The sequence below is a fragment of the Carex rostrata genome, chromosome 4, assembly GCF_964058835.1.
Source record: "Carex rostrata chromosome 4, lpCarRost1.2, whole genome shotgun sequence".
Taxonomy (NCBI): domain Eukaryota; kingdom Viridiplantae; phylum Streptophyta; class Magnoliopsida; order Poales; family Cyperaceae; genus Carex; species Carex rostrata.
Window position 1 is genome coordinate 8,917,110 of NC_135921.1, and position 19,011 is coordinate 8,936,120.

Below are 19,011 nucleotides of genomic sequence, written 5' to 3' on the forward strand. Positions count from 1 at the left end.
GATCTATTTAGTTCCCTACTACAGAAAAGAGATGTACAAACAAGAAAAAAGACAACAGACTAGTTTAGTCTATGGCTCTATGCCAATTCAAAAGCTTTTCCTTAACAACCAAAGATTTCCATAAAGTTCCGCAAGTAATAAAAATTACTCTAATTATAGATCAATAAATAATTTCAATCATAATTGATTGCAAAATTTAGCGAATAATTTTGCAATATGCAAGCTCTTGTGGTATGAATACTCTCGTACATTTCCATTAGGTAGAAAAGGGTGTCAAACTCTACATCCAAGAAATACTTAGTACCCATGAGAAATTGAAATCACAAGCAAATGAACAGCTGAGCCATTTGATGCATTAATGTCCGTTGGCACTCAACTCAGTTCATTGATTGAAAATTTTGCATTGGTCATAATAATATTTACATAGTTAAATCTCAGTCGTGATGGTGCAATTTCATTTATTAGAAACCAGGAGTTCCCACGTCAAGGGAACTCCTCGATCAGTCTAAGCTTCTCAAGGATTAACTTCTCTTGCTTGGCATCTGGTATAGTTCACGTCAAGAAATGACAACAGCTGCAAAGAAGTAAACAAATAAAAAAGGAATGTGCAGAAACATCCCCTAAATATTCATGCACTTTTAAAATCTTCATCGATTTGTAGTTATTACTTTTCAGGTCCATGAATATATGGGGATTAAAAGAGGATATAATCCAGAATTTCCTTATAAATGAAGCTATGGTACTATACATAGCACGGATTAGTCCGTACTATAGATCAATATCTCCGTTTTCAAAGTACAAACAGTCGATTTGAACTGTTCAACATGATCATATGAAATGTACTTTCAGATCAAATCTTACTTATTTCACAATTTTTTTACTATCTTTTTAGCTAGGTAGAAAATCACTTAATCTAAAAATTCTTGATCATTCAAAAGTAGTGATTTTCTACCTATCTAAAAATATAGTAAAAAAATTCTAAAAATGTAAAATTTAGTATGTAGGTATATTTTCATATGAAGACCATGTTGAACTGTTCATGTTGACTATTTGAAAAAAATAAGATATTGATCCATAGTACGGACCAACCCGCACTATGCACAGTACCATAGCCTCAATCAAATAAAAAATAGTTTATTGTTATAGGATACACTCCTGATCAGGATTATCAGTGAAATTGGAGTGGAGGGCATTGCCATCACTGTCAACAATAGCAGAGATTGTCATTGATGACTCCACACACAAAATGGCAGCAATTGCATCCAATTGCGTGACTTCATTTCTGAACATCAACCTTGCATGGGCTGGTACAAAAAGAAAACTATATGTTGAAATTTCATAATCACAAATGACATAAGAGGTAGGAAGTAGTATTTGGGTTCAAGCTGTTTTCTCCCCAATACCATTTGTTTTAGGCCTCAGTATGTAAAAAAGTCAGGCCACGAGCCAGGGTTGGAGGCAGGGTTTGACTGAATGGGAAATAAATCAGCTGAAATTCCGAGATTGGGTACTGTTCACCCTGAAATTCTTGCAATCTGAAATCTAGCCATCGAATTTTTTCAAGAACGCATCTCGAAACAGCTGGTTTTTCCTTGCACGTCTCTCAGAACAGTTCGACAGCTGGATTCCGATTGCAGGGATTTCAGGGTGAACAGTACCGACCTCGGATTTCAGCAGATTCGGATCCGACTGAATGGGGGTCAATTTTTTATTTTTAATAAGTGGTGAGTCAAAGAGAAAATATAAGAGAGATAATATAAAATAAGAATGGTCTTGTGATTCCATGTGAGCTTTTTGATTTTTTTTTTATTAAAAAAAGTTCTAAAATGCTAGAAGTCTCCCAAATTGTACACAAGTAATTCATTTTAAAAAGAATGGGGGTCAATAGTATAAAATTTCACAAAAAAATATAGGGGTCAATTTTCTTGTACATGTAACATTTTACTATAAAATATAAAACAAAAGAATAGTTCATTATCGGTTTTTGAAAAAAACATAGGGGTCAATTAACCCCCATTCTGTTAACATATCTCTGCCTCTGCCACGAGCGGATACGTTAGGGCATGGGTTCACATGATGTGACCATTCTTTGAAAAATTGGCATGGCACGGTATGGCACGTGTGATCATGACCATTATGTCCTGATCTAATAGTGAATTTTGAATAAACTAATTAAAATTACGAAAAAAAGTAGTCACATTTGGACACGACATGTGTGGTCACGTGTGACTATTGTGCCGTGACCATCCAATCAAATTTGGTCACGGCATATGACCCAAGTAACGGCGTGACTAATCACGACACACATATTTACCTAGGCCTCGGAGGTAATGATAGGCCACCTGTTCCTAGCAACCTACTAAAAACTAATGGAAATTGATCAATCTGTTAATTCATGGCAAAAACTCCCTGCGAAATTTAAATTCAGGTGTCGAACTGTTATCAGTCTCAAACATAACATTAGAGAGAAAAAGGGTTCCTCGAGATGTACCTTGAGCCAACCTAATCAAACTCTCAAGCATGCGCACAGTTGTCCGAGCTGAAAAACACCAAAAATGAGAAATCAGGATCTCTGGATATAAAAGCAAACAGTTTAAGAATAATTAAAAAAAAGCCAAGTAAACCTGCATTATCTGTAGCTGATCTTCTCTGAAGTTGATAGTAGCTAGAAATAATTTGTTCAGACTCCTTTGTAAGAACAGGTCTAAAATGCTGCTTCACATAATGAATGTACCTGAAAAGTAATTGTAAAATAATTTACTGCTAAAGGACATACAAGGGCTGAAATGGGGTTCAGATGGATCATTTCATGTCTAACTCCTATTTAATTGGGCAGCTTGGGCATGCAATAAAGATATTAAACAAGATGATATACAATAAGAAACCTAAGGGAATTGACATTTGTATACCTTCGCAACATAGGTAGAGACCACATATTATCTGAGTCATCCTTCTTCTCTTGGTTATCTTTACTTTTCTGCAATCACAAAATAGATAAAATCACATCAGATTTACTTTTGCTTATCTCTGGCTTAAATTAACAAGGATTTCTATGAAAGAAGCTTACCTCAGCTAATATATGAGAAGAAACGATGGCATCCCATTCTGGATTTTTTGTATCCAGAAGGACAAGAACTATATCAAATCTACTCAGTAATGGTCCAGAAAGTGTCGTATTGACAGATAAAGCTGAGGTTTCATCCAGAGGAACAACACTTAGAAACTAATCCTGTTGAAAATAATTATTTTTGTAGCATATTTGGCGATTTCTCTTTTCTCCTATTTTTTGGAAAATGACTCAAATAAATGAAGTGAACTATTTAATTTCTGATTCGCTCTAAACCTTCACTGATTTTGTGTGCAATAATAGATTTCCAAAGTTTTTGAATAAGATAAAAGGGTACATTGATTAGGATCATATTGTCCCTTTGGATTTGTTGCACCAAAGACAGTAGTTCTGGTGCTGAGAGTTGTTACAAGACCAGCCTGAAAATATTACAGAGAAATCAGTGCTAAATTCACAATAATTCAAGTAATGGTAATAAAATAACTCAAAAACTACCTTGGCAACGCTTATTGTCTGCTGCTCCATTGCTTCATGTATTGTTGCTCTGTCATGTTCGCGCATGCTACATTAGTATAAAAGCAATTATTAGATACAACTCGTATTGTCGTCAATGGAATGCTTATCAATTAACAAAAATAAAAAGCTTCTAGACATGCACTACAAATAGGGGTGTAAACGGAGTGGATAATGCTGATACCAAATCCGTATCCGTTTTTCAATGAGCGGATACGAATACGGATATGAATAGTAAACGGATATCAAAATTCAAAACCAAATCCGTCTTAAACGGATACGGATACGGAACGGATAATCTACGGATACGGATTTGAATACGGTTACGAAACGAATAATTGTCGGATAATTGAATTATATAAACTTTAAGTAAAAATACTAAATTAAAAAAAATTAAAAAAATAAGAAAAACAAATCAGTAAAGAAAAACAAAAGTAAAATAATAAAGGTTTAAAAAATGGAGAAGATATAGGACTGGAGAAGAGTTAGGGAATGAAGGATATGTTTGTGACTAACTGCTTTGAGAAATAAATGAGCGAAAAGTGAAAAACAGTAGATATCCGGAGTTCAAAACATTTTAGTCCCACTATTAAATTTGAAAGAAAGTTGAGATCTTCATATAGGTTTGGAGAGATGCTAAGTCATAGCAGAAGGGAGGATTCCAAATAATATTAACTGCAGAAAGTCTAAGTTATCGCGTGGTGGAGAAGTGAAAATTTCGGATGCGAATATTGAGGATATCCGCTCCGTTTGACCCTCTACAGCCGAATCCATATCCGTTTCCGGATCTCTACCCTGTATTAAATAATTATCCGTATCCGCTCCGCTGGATTATCTGGATCCATTTATCCGAATCCGGGTCTGATTCGAATACGGAGCGGATTCGGTCAGAGTTTACCAAATCCGTTTACACCCCTAACTACAAAGAGATGCATGAAATTAATCATAAATGCAATGTGCACCTGTCAAATTCATCTATGCAACAAAGGCCACCATCAGCCAAAACAAGTGCTCCAGCCTCAAGCATCCACTCCCCTGGAATCAGAATGTAAAAAAATCTGACATGAAAATGAAAAATGATCTAGATTTTCATGCCGCAATATAAAAGTAGTTTTCACAAATCTTTATCTATGGATTGGTTCCAACAATTGACACAACAGCAGATCTGCAACAAAACAGCCACTTTAAACAGTTAGAAATTACAAATAGGTAGAGATGCATGAGTTTTCTCGCACGCAAATAATGTACCTGAATCCTTGACAGCAGTCACAGTTAAACCTGCACTTGTGCTTCCCAGTCCAGTCGTGATTACAGAGCGGTTGCTTAATTTAGCCGCAAACTTCAAGAGCTGTGACTTCCCAGTACCTGAAATTCATTTAATCACCAAATTCAGCTGACATCTTACAAAAGGCACAATCAATATTCAGGTTTCAAATGACTTGAAAAAATCCCTGTCTACAAAAATATGCCAGGGAAAACTTCTATTTTCTAAAATTTAATGATGAATCTATATATCTTTCGGATGTTATTTTACATGATTTGCTAATTATTTTGTCTACATTTTTTGCAAATACCAAGTACCTGGATCACCGACAAGAAGCATGTGAGGTTCACCACGAACCTTAGTACCAGAAGCATCAACATGTTGAACACCTCCGATCATTGTTAGAGCAACTGAACAAAAGGATTATAATCTGTTATTATAAAATAATTGCATCTGCAATAAACTTTTGTAGTGAAATGAGCAGAAAACACCTAACTTGCAAGCTTAACTGTAAAGAGCCCGAAAATTTGGGGGCAAATTCCTTGCAAAATGGCATTTCTTCCTGTACATACCAATTGCAACAGCTTAGTATTTGATGCATGTAACTAAGAAGGTTGGTTCTAATAAATAATATGCTTTTCAGCAGATAGTATTAGTCTTTTCTTAGGAAATGACCTTCTGTAAGTCATTAAAATTGGTATTTGAAGTGGAAAATTGTTCAATAAAAAAAATTATTAGAGTTAATTAACAGTAGCAGACATTAACAATCTGTAAGGGTACCTTTTAGAGGAGTGCTTCTGTAATGCGACCAAAATTGCTCAAATTCCTTGATGACATCATCAGGGATTTCAGTCTCAGACTTCAACTCATTGGTTCTTCTGATTCAGCAAAAAATATATATGAAGAAAGGTCAAAGGTTTCAGTAAGTAATTGACAAAAATGTAATAAATGAGTTCACAACACAATAGTTTTAGAACAAAAAAAAATTACCTTACAAAATTAGCAACTATTATTGGGTCAAGATCACATCTCACATCCTTCAAACCTGATGACCATTTGGCGGTTAAAACACCTGTAATTATCACATCATCTGAAGCAAGAAAAGATAACCAGTAAGCATAGGCACGGAAAGCAATGAGAGATATCAGGATATCAGTAACATAAAATAGAATTGGTAAATTAGTCAAGAAAAACTAAGTACTAATAAAAAAGGAAAGTAAACCTCCTGCTTTAACCAGGTCAACAAGGTCATCCATTAAGACTACTGGAATAGAACGAGGTATAGATCCAACTCCTAGAAGCTGTGCACTTTCCTGGATCTTTATTTCTTGGTAATCATGGCAAATCAGGCTATCTTCTATGCACTGAAATGATACCCCCGCGCATGTTTTCGATCCCTGATGCATTATTGTTTGGGCCAATTAGCAAATTGAATACCATTCAAATCAAATTGGAAAATGTGTGAGTCCTCGACATATACCCGGGATGGACAAGACGAGGGAAGATTTATTCTGTTTCCGGTCTCAATCTCTGGATAAACTTTAAATCTGTTGATATTTAGATTAAGAAAAGAAAAAAAAAAAGTTGTGAAGTGCAAGTACAAGTAAATGAAATCCTAATATTCAGATTAAGAAACAAAACGGAAATGAGCTTTGATGTAATTTCCACATAGCAACACCAAAGACCAATATTATTAAATAAGAGAAACCTCAGTTCCATTTTGCCCCTTTTGGACAAAGTTATATAATACACTTGTTTCCATGATTTTATTGGAAGCATAAAGCATAAAGTTGGACAAAAGATGACACAAGAATACACTAAGATAGCATCTGTATTCTGTAGGGAATTAGGATGTCATTACCTGCCCTTGCACTTCTTACACTGATACTCCCGTTCCCCTTCTATCATTTTGACAGCCCCTGATCTTATAACAGTTCCCCGCAGAGTCAAAAGCATACCTCTGTGTTTTACCCTTAATCTCCCAATCGATGGAAATGTTTCTACATAACATTAATAACCAACAGTAAAATGTTGAAAATAAGAGAAACAAAATGTAAACACTGACTAAAATTTGATGGAGAAAATATTCTTACCGGGGCACTCCAAAGGAGAACCACTGATATTGATGCGAACATGGATATAAGCTTTCTCACTTGCTCCATCCTTCATATCCTTCAACTCTTGAAAGACCACTCGCTGAAGACAAACAAATAAGAAAGGTAAAATCAGTCAATTGACATCTAATTAAATCAACATAAAAGTAAAACTGAGACTGTTGAACTGGCCTGGGACCGATGAGCACCCTCATCAAATAGGGGAAGGAAATCAGTCGGGTGGGAAAATAGGAGGTGTGCCAGTCCAGGATCAAAATTTAAAATCTCTGCAAAACTAAAAGAAGAAAGCTGAGAAGTTAACAGAAGTGATTAAAAATTATTAGAGAAAAAAAAAAAAAAAGGATGAACTTACTGAACGATAAGAGGATAATGGAGCGTTAGATCCGCAGAGAGAATGATAGAACGGAGATCAGAGGAATGGAACCGTATAAGAAATGCGGCGAAAGACTTTTTCACGGTTTCCGGCGCTGGCATCGCCCCTACCATGTCGAAGGTGGCGAGGTGGCGCCGGAAATGCGTAATTTTGGCGGGAAAGGGTAGTAGCCTAGTAATCTATTGAGTGCTGAGGAAGCAGCAGTTTACCGTTTTTATTGGACTAATAATTCCAGATTGTTTGGGCCGGAGCATTAATGTCTTGGGCTGGATCAAAGTAAGCTGACCTCGATGGGCTTAAAAAGAGACATTGACAGGAGCAGTATTTACTATTTAGTCTTCTTGCTTTTTACAACTGAACAACTTAGCTAACTGGATTCATGGTTATTGTGATAACCGTTAATTCAATTATGTATTTTTAAGAAAAAATTAAATATTATGAATTATATTTTCTATAACTTTCGTGACATATTTTGTTAATTCAATTAGCATTTCGCTACATAACTCTAGGTCAGGAGTCGATTTGGGACTTGACAATTATCTCTCTTCTTTTTTTTGAAAAAGTGGAGTTATCCACCCGTTTCATTAGAAACATGGTATTGTTAGAAACCTTTTTTTTTTGAAAATCTTCACAGAAGCTGCAAAGTCGTGAGGGGGAAATCGAACTCTCGATCTTGAGGTACAACAACTCTAAGACTTATTCCTAGCCAATTGTGCTACCTCCCCTTTCTCTTATCTTTAGAAATCGATGTAGGCAATAGAGACGTCAAATTTTGATCTGAATTGAATGGATGAAGATTAATTTTTTTTTTTTACTGACTCGAATCGGATCGGGTCATATTCCTGCACTGGCCCAGGGCCCAGTTCATCTGAGACCACCCCACGAAATCTATAGAAAGTGAAAACAAGGTGCGAACCAAATGGTCCAAGACATCGCTCTCCAACTCAATGGCCGGTCACTTCTCTTTGAACTTTTGGTTGCCCAATGGACCACAGGAATCTAATCATCTGTTGCCAGTTACCGTGTAACCTTCTCTGCAACTAACATGAACACCTTCCGCAGAGGCGGGTTCTAAAAATGATAGTGACGGGTTCATTAGTCAAGCTTGGGTGCTGATCGCTTATACAGATATCTGATCTGTCTGAACTCTGAATGAAGGCGTATTAGCAAGTCGCTTTCCGAGTTTGTCCTGAGGTTTTATGTGACTCATAATGAAACTTGAAAATTATGTTGGGAATCCTGGTAGTATGGAGCCCAACTATTTTATTATATGACAAAACTGTCACGTCTTCAACCGTTGCGGGCGAACTAACCTAAACCTTTATACCTGGCTGCATGCGCCATTGTATAATTTTACAATTTTAACTTGAAAGTAATTAAATTGTTTTGTCAGTTTGTAAAGCTTAGGGGACCATGGGGCTTCGGTTTAAAGGTGAAAATGATGCTTATTTTATTTCCATCTCCATATGATGCCAAATTGCTAGGCGACAGGTCAATAGAAATAGGGGTATTCTTTGGCACGTGGGAGATGGTCCCTCCCACGCTCACTGGGCCCAATTAGGTGCTGGTCGGACCCACAGGAGTTGAGCTGGATTTGTTCCCCTTGTCCTATAACAAAAATAAAATAACAATCATCCTGTTTTAATGTGGTGGATTTTTGTGTGGTCACAGGCAATCTATGCTGTCCAACGGTCAATTTCGAGATATCAAAAGCTTAAGCTATGAATGTTTGCATTTCCTTTTTTTTCAGAAAAAAAAAAGTTTAATAGCAATCTCGATTCTTCTGATTGTAATTGGTCGTTAATTTACTTGCATCAAATTATTATGGTTATCCCGAATTGGATTGAGATAATAATAACATGCATTTCTTGTCTAATGGTTGATCATCATCTCAACGTAGACTCAAAAGAACAACTAAACTGAACATGAAAATTTAGCATTTTAATACTCTTCAATAGAACGAGACTTTTTTAAATATAACAGTGTTTAACATTTTACAAGATATTGGGACGATAATATCATTATCATTATTAACGCAATCAATATAAACTAGAGTAAGACTTGGATGCTATGGATAGCATAAGGTCATCCGTACTACGACTTCAAAAATCTATTTTTAAAATAATTCAATAGAACGAGACTTGTATAAACTTCAAAGTTCGATTTAAATAGTTCAATAAATTGGTTATATAATAAACTTGTAGAATACTAATTTTTACTATTTTTGAAATTTTTTTACTATTTTTTTATAATTTACGAAAGATGGCAAAAAAAGCCTAAAATATTAACAATTTTCTTTTATTTTTAGATCATTATTGGCCATTTCATAAATCATAAAAAATAGTAAAAATTAGTATTCTACAAGTTTATTATATAACTAATTTATTGTGCTACTTAAATCGAAATTTGAAGTTTATACAATATGTTTTGAGACCGTAGCACGGATGACCTTATGCTATCCATAACACCCAAGCCTTACCCATGAACTATATGTATGTATAGAGTACGGAGGCGGGAGCGAAACGAGATTTTCAAGTTATGTAGCTCAAATTAATGAGTCAATTAAATAAAATTTTCATGCTATGAAGATCAATTTTACATTATCCATAGCGTTTCACTTTAAAATATAAATAATCATATATACAAATATTTTTTATGAAAATTAACAGGGTCAATTGATCACATATGTTGTATGTCAATCCTTCCCGATCTTGTGGAGGAATCATAATATCATTGAATAATTAATTAATTGTTAAGGCTAGATATTCAGAAGTGGAATTTTTAAATTGTTCTTTTTTATTACCCGTTGTCAGAAAAAAAAAAACGTCTTATCTATTTAATGAAAAAATCACGTTATTTGATGACACAATTTCAGCAAGTTAAGTTGTTTTAACTTTTAACTATGAATTCATAACCTCAACATTTTCTCCTTTGAATTGTTTTTGACAATTTATCTCTAGTTGTGCTCAATATATTATAATAATTAAATAAAATCTATTACATATAAGATAACAATTTTTTTTTTAGAAAATTTGCGATCCAATAGTCAAGCCTCAAAGTATTAATCGTTATTTCTTTTAAAATACAATTTATCACGCTACTATTCTTGCTATTGGTGGATGCAGACTCGCTCGCTCGCAAAAGTTGAGATATCTCAGAGGATACGCATTCACTGGGGAGAGGAGTGCTATCCTCTGAGATATCTCAACTTTTGCGTGACCAACATGTCCGATGCCTATTCGACATAGCGTATTTAAACAGTTGAGATTTTACATAAAGTCACGCAAAGTTTGAGATATCTCAGAGGATACTGGAGAGTCCCGAATTCGTATCCTCTGAGATATCTCAAACTTTGCGTGACTTTATGGAAAATCTCAACCGTTTAAATACGTTATGAACTAATCTCAAAGCACACATAATACTGACCCCCTACATCACCTCTGAATAGGCACCGGACATGTCGGTCATGCAAAGTTTGAGATATCTCAGAGGATACGCACTCCCCTACTTTACGCGTGCGGGAATTTGTATCCTTTGAGATATCTCAAACTTTGCGTGACTTTATGGAAAATCCCAACTGTTTAAATACGTTCTACACGAATCTCAAAGTACACATAATACTGACCCCTACATCACCCCCGAATAGGCACCGAACACGTCGGTCACGCAAAAGTTGAGATATCTCAGAGGATACGCACTCCCGCTTGCGGGTGGCCCAACTGTTGCTAAATTCGTATCCTCTGCATTGACTCAAAAAGGAATCTTTTGAGTTAATACATCATGACCATCTAATATGTTTTATGACTCGTGCAGTCTAAATCCGCACTAATATTAAAGGACCCCCTATATCATACGCAGACCTAATTGACTCCGTTTAAAATCAGACGGTTGAGATTCATTAACTCAAAAGATTCCTTTTTGAGTTAAGGCAGAGGATACGCATTCACTGTTGCTCCGTCCAAATGAATCCCGATTGGAACAAATTTTCGAAAAAGGTTACAATTGGATCTTCTGTGGTTCTTTTTATAATAAATAGGTGTTCCAAGTCTGGAAAAGTTAATTTTATGCCAGCTACACCGTTTCGCATCGATATTGGCTCAGAATCAGATGCATGGAATATTTACAATAGAGACCCTGGAAAGTAAGATAGTTACGACAACTTTGTACTGTAAGTTTTTGATCTTTAACAATAGATATCTCCTCTACAATTTCATATTGAGATAATTTTATTCAGAATGTTCGTACAACTGTTACAAGCAAAAAAACTTGCACACATTTCATGGTAGCCTCCATAGTTTTTCAGAATTTCATATGACTTAATCCTGAAAAATATATAGAGAAATTAATGAATGTTAACTGATTTTTGCTTAATGTTATTATGTCTTGCAAATTTTCTAACTAATTCGATTTATTTTCCTATATTCAAAATAATATTTGCTTTGTTACTTCGAAACAACAAATGTTGATAGCCTATAAAATTATTTCTTATAAAAAAATTGTATTATTCAATAATAATAAAAAGTAAATTTGACGATACTGAAAAAAAAATTGTTTCTTTTTTTTCTTATTTTTTTTTAAATATTAAAGTATACAATATAATTTAGTTGTGGCGCTACTATTGTTATTATTTTATGTTAACACAAAATTGTTTGAAATTAGGTTCCTGTGGATGCTTTACTTATGACTTATATAATAAAACGATGTTTAGTTAATTAGTTTTACTTGTTCATAGTGAGTGTTGCAACAATATGTTGCTTAGTGATGCTCAAATATGACAAAAAATATTATCATACGTGTTGATGCTGTCTAAAATCATGGACGGAGCATGAGTATCAAACTATATATGGGGGTCAGATGTGAATAGAGGTCAAACGTATAAAATTTTCATGCTAAAAATAGAGATTATTTATCACATTTTACTCAAAATTTTATATAAAATCTTACATAAATATAAAAAAAATTTAAAAAATGGGTGTTAATTTACCGTATTTATCACATTTATCGTATTTTAAAAAAAAATTAATTGATCCCATTTACAAAGAATACCTCCGTCTCTGTCTAAAACTATTTAGGGATGTAATCTACAAATTAATCATTAAAGAATAGAAAGGAGAAGGGAGGTGAACTGGACTCTGACCGAGGAGTATACTTGCTCCAGAATTAAAAAAAAAAAAAAATTGAGATAAAAACGAGGGAAGAGAAAGAGAGCAGATCTGGGTGAAAGCTATTTAGCATAGGGGTGTCAACGTGTACGACACGGGTTGGGTGGAACCATTTTTATACCCATACCCACTAAGATTTGATCTTACTCATATTCTACCCATACTCATTAAGAATTTGCTTTACCCTACCTTACACATACCCGTTAAGATTAGCGGGTAAGAAAACAGTAGTGGGCAAATAACGAATAATACAAATGTAATAGTTTTATTATTTGAACAAATAAACTATAAAAATTTATCATGTCATACATATGCAATCACAATTAGTAATATATAAAATTAAATTATAAATATACAATCAATTCTAACTAATAATTTTTTTATGAAGTAAAACAAATCAAAATCACAAATAACTCTTTTAACAAATTCAATTTGTAACTAAATAACAAAACATTCAAATAAAAAAAAAACATATTTAGCATAATATTCTTCTTACAATAACATGCATACATTTTTCTCATGATGTAATTTATTTTATATAATTACCCGTTTATATAACGAAAAAAAATAATTACCCATATCCATACCAAAAAAGCTAACGAAAAAAAAGGCTTACGTACCTATACCTATCTTATCGAATGCGATAGGATAGACGGATATCATTGACACCCCTAATTTAGCAACTCAATAAAATTTCTCACCCTCAAATAACCAAATCGTAATGTAGCATGCATCTCCTTAATTCCATCCCCTTCTCTTTCTTCTTTCTACACGCGGTTGGTGATCTAGAGCACAATCTTAGATAATATATTAATTTTGTTATTGTCTGTTTATATTATTTTAAATAAAATTTCCTTTTACGATGTATGAGGTTATAACTTGCTATTCGTATTCATTAGATAATATACAATAAAACAACTATATGAATGCCACATATTGTTTCGGATGTATAATTGTTGAAAATAATTTATGTGTTTGTTGAAATAATCTCATCATACAATGAAAACATTCTCTCTTTTTTTGTCCCTTAGACATACCATTAAACGTACAAGTGCATTACAAAAACCTACAATACCAGTAACAATATACATGCACATAAAATAAATCTTATACATACCTAAATTATATATTAATTAGAACATAGCAGTGAACCTAACACCACTCACCCACTCTTACCAACAGAAAACATTATTTATATAAGATGGAATCCAACTTAGATAAAAAAAAAAAAAAAAAAAAAATTATGAAGATTTTGTTATGTATGTTTTCATTTTTTTTTTCTTAAAAGTTTTAGAATTTATGAAGTTGATTGATTATTTTGTCACTAATCTAATGGCTGATAACATAATAAAAATTGATAACACATTCTTATTTTAGATTAATTAAATATCTCAAAATTTTGTGAGAATATGAACCGTCTAAATTTGTAAAGCACAAAGCAATCATTTCTAATTAATATTGTCTCGTTCCGAATAGGTCCGAATTGAACAAAAGGACCTGATTTTAAATAACCTTAAAATTTAAGTTATTTCAAAGAATACTCACTCTAGAACTCCGTCCTTGCTTCATCTGTCTCCTTTTCAAATTATTATATATATCTTCTCGATCGTCAATTTTTCTTAAGTTTTCTCGAATTAGTTTTTGCAAAGTTTTGTGGTCATCTGCAAAAATATGGAAAAAAAATAAATGTTTTAAGTTTGATCGACTTAGTATGTTTTAAAAAAATTATTCGGTAATTAGATATATGAATATATTCTTAATTCATTTTTTGTGGTTCTGAATGAGTATGAAAAAATATATCTACGTACTAACTATAGTAAAAAGAAAGATACACAAGTTTTATTTTTTTTTAAAAGGAGGAGAAGAAGATTGTTTGTTCTAAAATTAAAAAAAAAAAATTCTTGTGACTTGTGAGTCATCTTCTAATATCTCATATTTACCAGCTAGTATGCTCTTATGAACACTAATATCATGTTTTAAAATTTTAAATAAATTTTTCTTGTGACTTGTGAGTCATCTTCTAATATCTCATATTTATACCAGCTAGTATGCTCTTATGAACACTAATATCAAATTAATACGTTTAAAACATAGAATATAAGTAAAAAAAAAAATGTACAATTCAAAATTAAATATCTGCAAAAATAAAATAAACAAAATTCGACCTTCTTAAGTTCCAAAATTAAATATTGACTGAATGATTGGTACAAACGTAGGCAACATCAGCCTGTCGCTATCAAATCAGTTGCCCTGATTTGTACGCATAATCGGACTAGCAAATTTTGTCCATATATTGATCAGATTTTTTATTTTTAGAAATTGAAAAATTAAATCACTAGAAATAAATTGACTATTTTTTATTAAATAGAACCAATGCGGTTCTATCAAGGATAGGTAGCTAAAATAACACTAATGATTGATTTCATCTACCTTTCAATGGAAAAAATAATCAATTCTTTTTCGAAAGATTTGAACTTTTTTAAATTAAAACAAGAAAATCTTGTAATGTGTATAGATTAATTATAGTGTGCAATCTTTAAACTCGGATTCAAAATATACTGCTATTTTCATAGAATAACATGATCTTATTTGCTTTCTTTTCTATCTATCTCTCTGCTTCTTGCTTTCTTTTTTTTTTTCTCTTTACTGTTTAGGCTGTGCTCCAGAAAGGGTTACACAGAGGGAGGGGAGGAGAGCGAAGGTGAAATGACGCATGACCATATCTGTCTAGTGACGTTCATCCGCTCGAGAAAGAGGGAAATCGGAGTGAGATGGAAGGCGAATTCCACTGTAGCAAGAGGAACCAAGGGGAACTCCCTATACAATTTTGCTGTTATTTGTCTTCCCCAATTTGAAGTGTAGAGTTTATTGTGCGGAGGTGAAGCCTCACGCGTTGCCATTTCTTTCTCCTTCCATTAATAGTGGTTTCTCTCTTTCTCTGAAGCACAATCTTAAAAGTAGAAAAGCAGTGAATTTGAATCCCTCAAACTTAGATATCTTATTTTGTTTTCGTCCTTTTTATTTATTTGATAAATAAAGAAGGCTCATCAGGTTTTCCTTTTGTAGATATACCACATTTCCAATAAAATAAAGACCCTAATTCCCAACCTCAATCAACAAGACCATTAACTAACTGTAGGCTTTTTCTCTTTTCTATTCTTTCATCTACATTTTCTCACATCCTAGTTTCTCCCTGTTTAATTAAGTGAAAGGTGTTTTCATGTATTATAATTGCTGGATTTAGTGAATTAATCCAGAGAACCATAATTGACTCTCAATTAGGGGTGAAAATGGAACGGATAATGTCTGATCAGTATTCGAAAATTAGATGGGAATATCTGATATTTGACTATATGTGTAGGTACGGATACGGATATGGATATGGATATTATTTTAAATTTTAATTGTCCGTATCTGAATAATAAATATATACTATGTAGTTCAAGAGGAGGGCTCAAATGCCCCATTGCTTCATGCTCCAATCGTACCCCAACATCTTTATCTTCAATTTCATAGTTTAAATAGATGATCCAAAACACTCAAGATGATATCCACGTTAAAATATGATAGGAGACCAAATTTTATATTTTTTGACATTTTTTTAATATTTTTAAAAATATGTACAAAATTATTGTTTTTAGATGATTCACAATTTCCTAAAAGACATTAGTTTTGTATCTACCTTAAAAAATAGTTAATTTTTTTTTTCTTCAAAAAATAGCACATTTTAACGTAAATATCATGTTGAGTGGTTTAGATCTTTTATTTGGACTTTGAAATTGACAATAAAGATGTTGGGGGTACAATTGGTGTATGAAGCAATGGGGCTTTTGAGCCTTCTTCAATATATATTATGAAAACTTTATGTTGTTCACCATTATAATTTGATAAATATTATAAATAATCTTGGTATTTTTTAATAATATTTAATAATATTTTACTATATATCTGATTTGATCTGTATCTATATCTATCTAAAATCCAATCCGTATTCGTATTCGAGAAATAAAAACAGATATGTATATAGATTTACCATTATCCACTCCGTATCCAATCCGTTTTCACCTCCTAATCTCAATTCTTATAGGAAAGTGTTTTTTTTTTAAATAATTATCTCCTGATAATGAAATATGAACATATTATCTTTTTATGTGAAGGAAAATACCTTAGCAACTAGATGCAAGATATATTTATTTTTCTGATCAAATAACTCAAAAATGTAATTTTTTTTAAGAAAGAAAACTCATTAATCTGGTGTGGATGTCTCTCGAGCTCCAGGTCCTATTTCTAATTAATAAAGATTGATGTCAAATGTATAGTATAATATAACGGGGGGGGGGGGGGGGGGGGGGGGATTTCATGTTACCCCTTAAAATCTCAAAATTATGTATGTCCCTCTAAAATTCATAATATCATATTTACCTTCCTAAAATTTAAAAATCACAAATTTACCAGATTTATTTACTTTTATATTAAAACTCATTTTTAAATCTCATTTTGCTATATCAATCCTTGCATTGCAAAATTGTGTGCAATTGTGATGGAACAAAGGCAAAATAAGATGAAATCGATTAAAATGGTTGAAAAGTGAAAAAAGAGGAATCGGATTGAAATTTTTACAGCAAAATCCCTATAACTTAGTATAGCGTAGTAATAAATGACCTAAGAAAAGTTTAGTAGCATATGATGCATATTAATTACTATGAACATGAGATACACATGTCATTCATATCTGTCATCTTCTAATCTTTAATTTAGAAAATTCCCAAGGTAGTCCTCCCATTATATTTCTAGAGACAGATGGAATATAAAGGGATAATAAGAACACTTTGGGCCTATTTGACTGCCACTGTGTTCACCCTACACAAACAGTATTTCAGCCAGTCAAATGATATCCGCTACTGAACACTCGAACCTAAACTCATTTTCGTCTAGCTACCGAACATGCCTTTTATGAAACAATTAGCGAAGACTCTTATAAATACATCAGCTATCTTTTTTAAAAAAAATTTGGAAGTGGCTATCAAGTGTAATTAAATACAACAGCTATCATAATTAATTTCCGGATAAGTACATAAATACATGTAAAAAGATATATATTCAAAACGGAGATCAGATGAATCGAACACCTGTTAATTAATTCACACGTCATATCCATCATAATGAAGAAGTGACCTCATAATTTAACAAAATTTGTATTATTAATTACAAATCAGAATATTAGTAGATTGAAGGGAGATTTATTTATTTGCTTCAATATCATTGCAAATAAACACATATTTTAAAAAAAAAATGTTGACCATTAGAACCATTTGGATAGTTGAAAATCACATATGTACATTTCCAAATCCGTTAAATGTACAGAATTGACCCAAAATTTTCTGATCTAAATATTTGCTCGAACTACTGTTACCGTGAAGTTTTATTTGATTAAAAAAGCTATATGAAATAGAGGTTAAAATGTCAACCAATCACAAAACATAAATCCAACATTGATTGATTGATGATGAAATTTAATTTGTCCAATTATGCCTTATTAGGACCATATATTTGAAGCTACAAATTATGATTTTAATTAAGTATCCGTGTACTAATTAATATAGATAGCTCCACCGTCCAAATTTTTTATGATTTTTTTTACCAATTTCATCTAATATTTCGTTAAGCATCACATCGAAATTTTCTGTAACAGAAACTATATATACTAACGTGTAATGAGTGAAATTTGGAGACGTTACAACTTACAAGTCAACCCATCATCACATCCTGTCGATCTGCATCCGATGCGTGCTGAGCGAAATTCATATCACCCAAGGCATCTCACTTCTTTAGTTTGAATTCAGTCACTTTTTTTATATATTTGCACAAATTTTGTGAATTCCGTACTTAAACCAGATTAGTCCGAATCATGACCGAACGGTAAAAAGCATGACGAAGAAATTGGGAACGGTCAGATAGGTAACGAACTAAATTTGATCTAACTAGTCCAAAATTTTATTGTAACCATTCAGGTATATTTGGCTGCAATATTATAATAACTAGAATAGCAAAATTAGTGAGAATAACTTGTTTAATAAGACAAACAAGTTTGATTCTCTATTCTAACTATTTTAATTCAACCAAATACTGAATAACTTGTTTTCAAAAATAGTCTATTCTCATTGCAATCAAATATATCCTCAATCCGCATCAAAATTTACGCATACAGTGTGTGAATCAAGTGTGCACAATTTTTAACATGAATCAAAAAGCTTCAATTGACTATCGGATCGCCTCCCACTCCCAAGCTGAAGCCTCGGAGTAGCACAAATAAGGAAAAAGAAAAAAACAATAGAATGACACAACTGTCAATGGAACACGATGCTTGAGCCAAGTATATATTTTCATATTTTCTTTGAGGAATTCATAAATGCTTGGAGCTTTGTTACCACAATGAAATTTAAAAATCAACATCAGTACCGGGGATCACATGTTTTGAATGGCTATTTTTTGATGGAAAAAGATGTATGAACCGGCCA

The 19,011-nt window shown here is 32.8% G+C and overlaps 1 protein-coding gene across 7 annotated transcripts; it reads right to left on the minus strand.

The window, feature by feature from the left end:
• Positions 1-226: 226 nt before the first annotated feature.
• On the minus strand, positions 227-7,567 carry MCM9 (minichromosome maintenance 9). 7 transcript variants are annotated; one of them, XR_013511313.1, is made up of 21 exons: positions 7,311-7,567; positions 7,130-7,232; positions 6,938-7,040; positions 6,706-6,844; positions 6,325-6,391; positions 6,067-6,241; positions 5,835-5,934; positions 5,625-5,722; positions 5,341-5,406; positions 5,162-5,254; positions 4,829-4,945; positions 4,543-4,615; positions 3,563-3,629; positions 3,405-3,486; positions 3,068-3,189; positions 2,910-2,977; positions 2,625-2,734; positions 2,492-2,539; positions 2,315-2,366; positions 1,152-1,304; positions 227-542 (listed from the first exon to the last, which is right to left on the minus strand). XR_013511313.1 is itself a non-coding variant. In XM_078301172.1 (20 exons), the coding sequence occupies exons 1-20, from the start codon at positions 7,442-7,444 to the stop codon at positions 484-486; spliced, it is 1,977 nt and encodes a 658-aa protein (XP_078157298.1). In that variant the 5' UTR covers positions 7,445-7,564; the 3' UTR covers positions 227-483. The 7 variants fall into 7 exon arrangements, 4 of the variants coding, with proteins under 4 accessions (XP_078157298.1, XP_078157301.1, XP_078157299.1 ...); XR_013511314.1 differs by lacking the exon at positions 2,315-2,366 and having other exon boundaries at positions 2,629-2,734; positions 7,311-7,566; XM_078301172.1 differs by lacking the exon at positions 2,315-2,366 and having other exon boundaries at positions 7,311-7,564.
• Between the last annotated feature and the right edge of the window lie 11,444 nt (positions 7,568-19,011).

Excerpts from the sequence above, each read along its gene's own strand:
- MCM9 (XM_078301172.1), bottom strand. The coding sequence starts at position 7,444 with ATGGTAGGGGCGATGCCAGCGCCGGAAACCGTGAAAAAGTCTTTCGCC. Across the intron at positions 3,630-4,542 it reads TGCATAGATGAATTTGACAG|CATGCGCGAACATGACAGAG; the intron begins GTGCACATTGCA and ends ATACTAATGTAG. Across the intron at positions 3,190-3,404 it reads ACAATATGATCCTAATCAAT|CTTTATCTGTCAATACGACA; the intron begins GTACCCTTTTAT and ends ATGAAACCTCAG.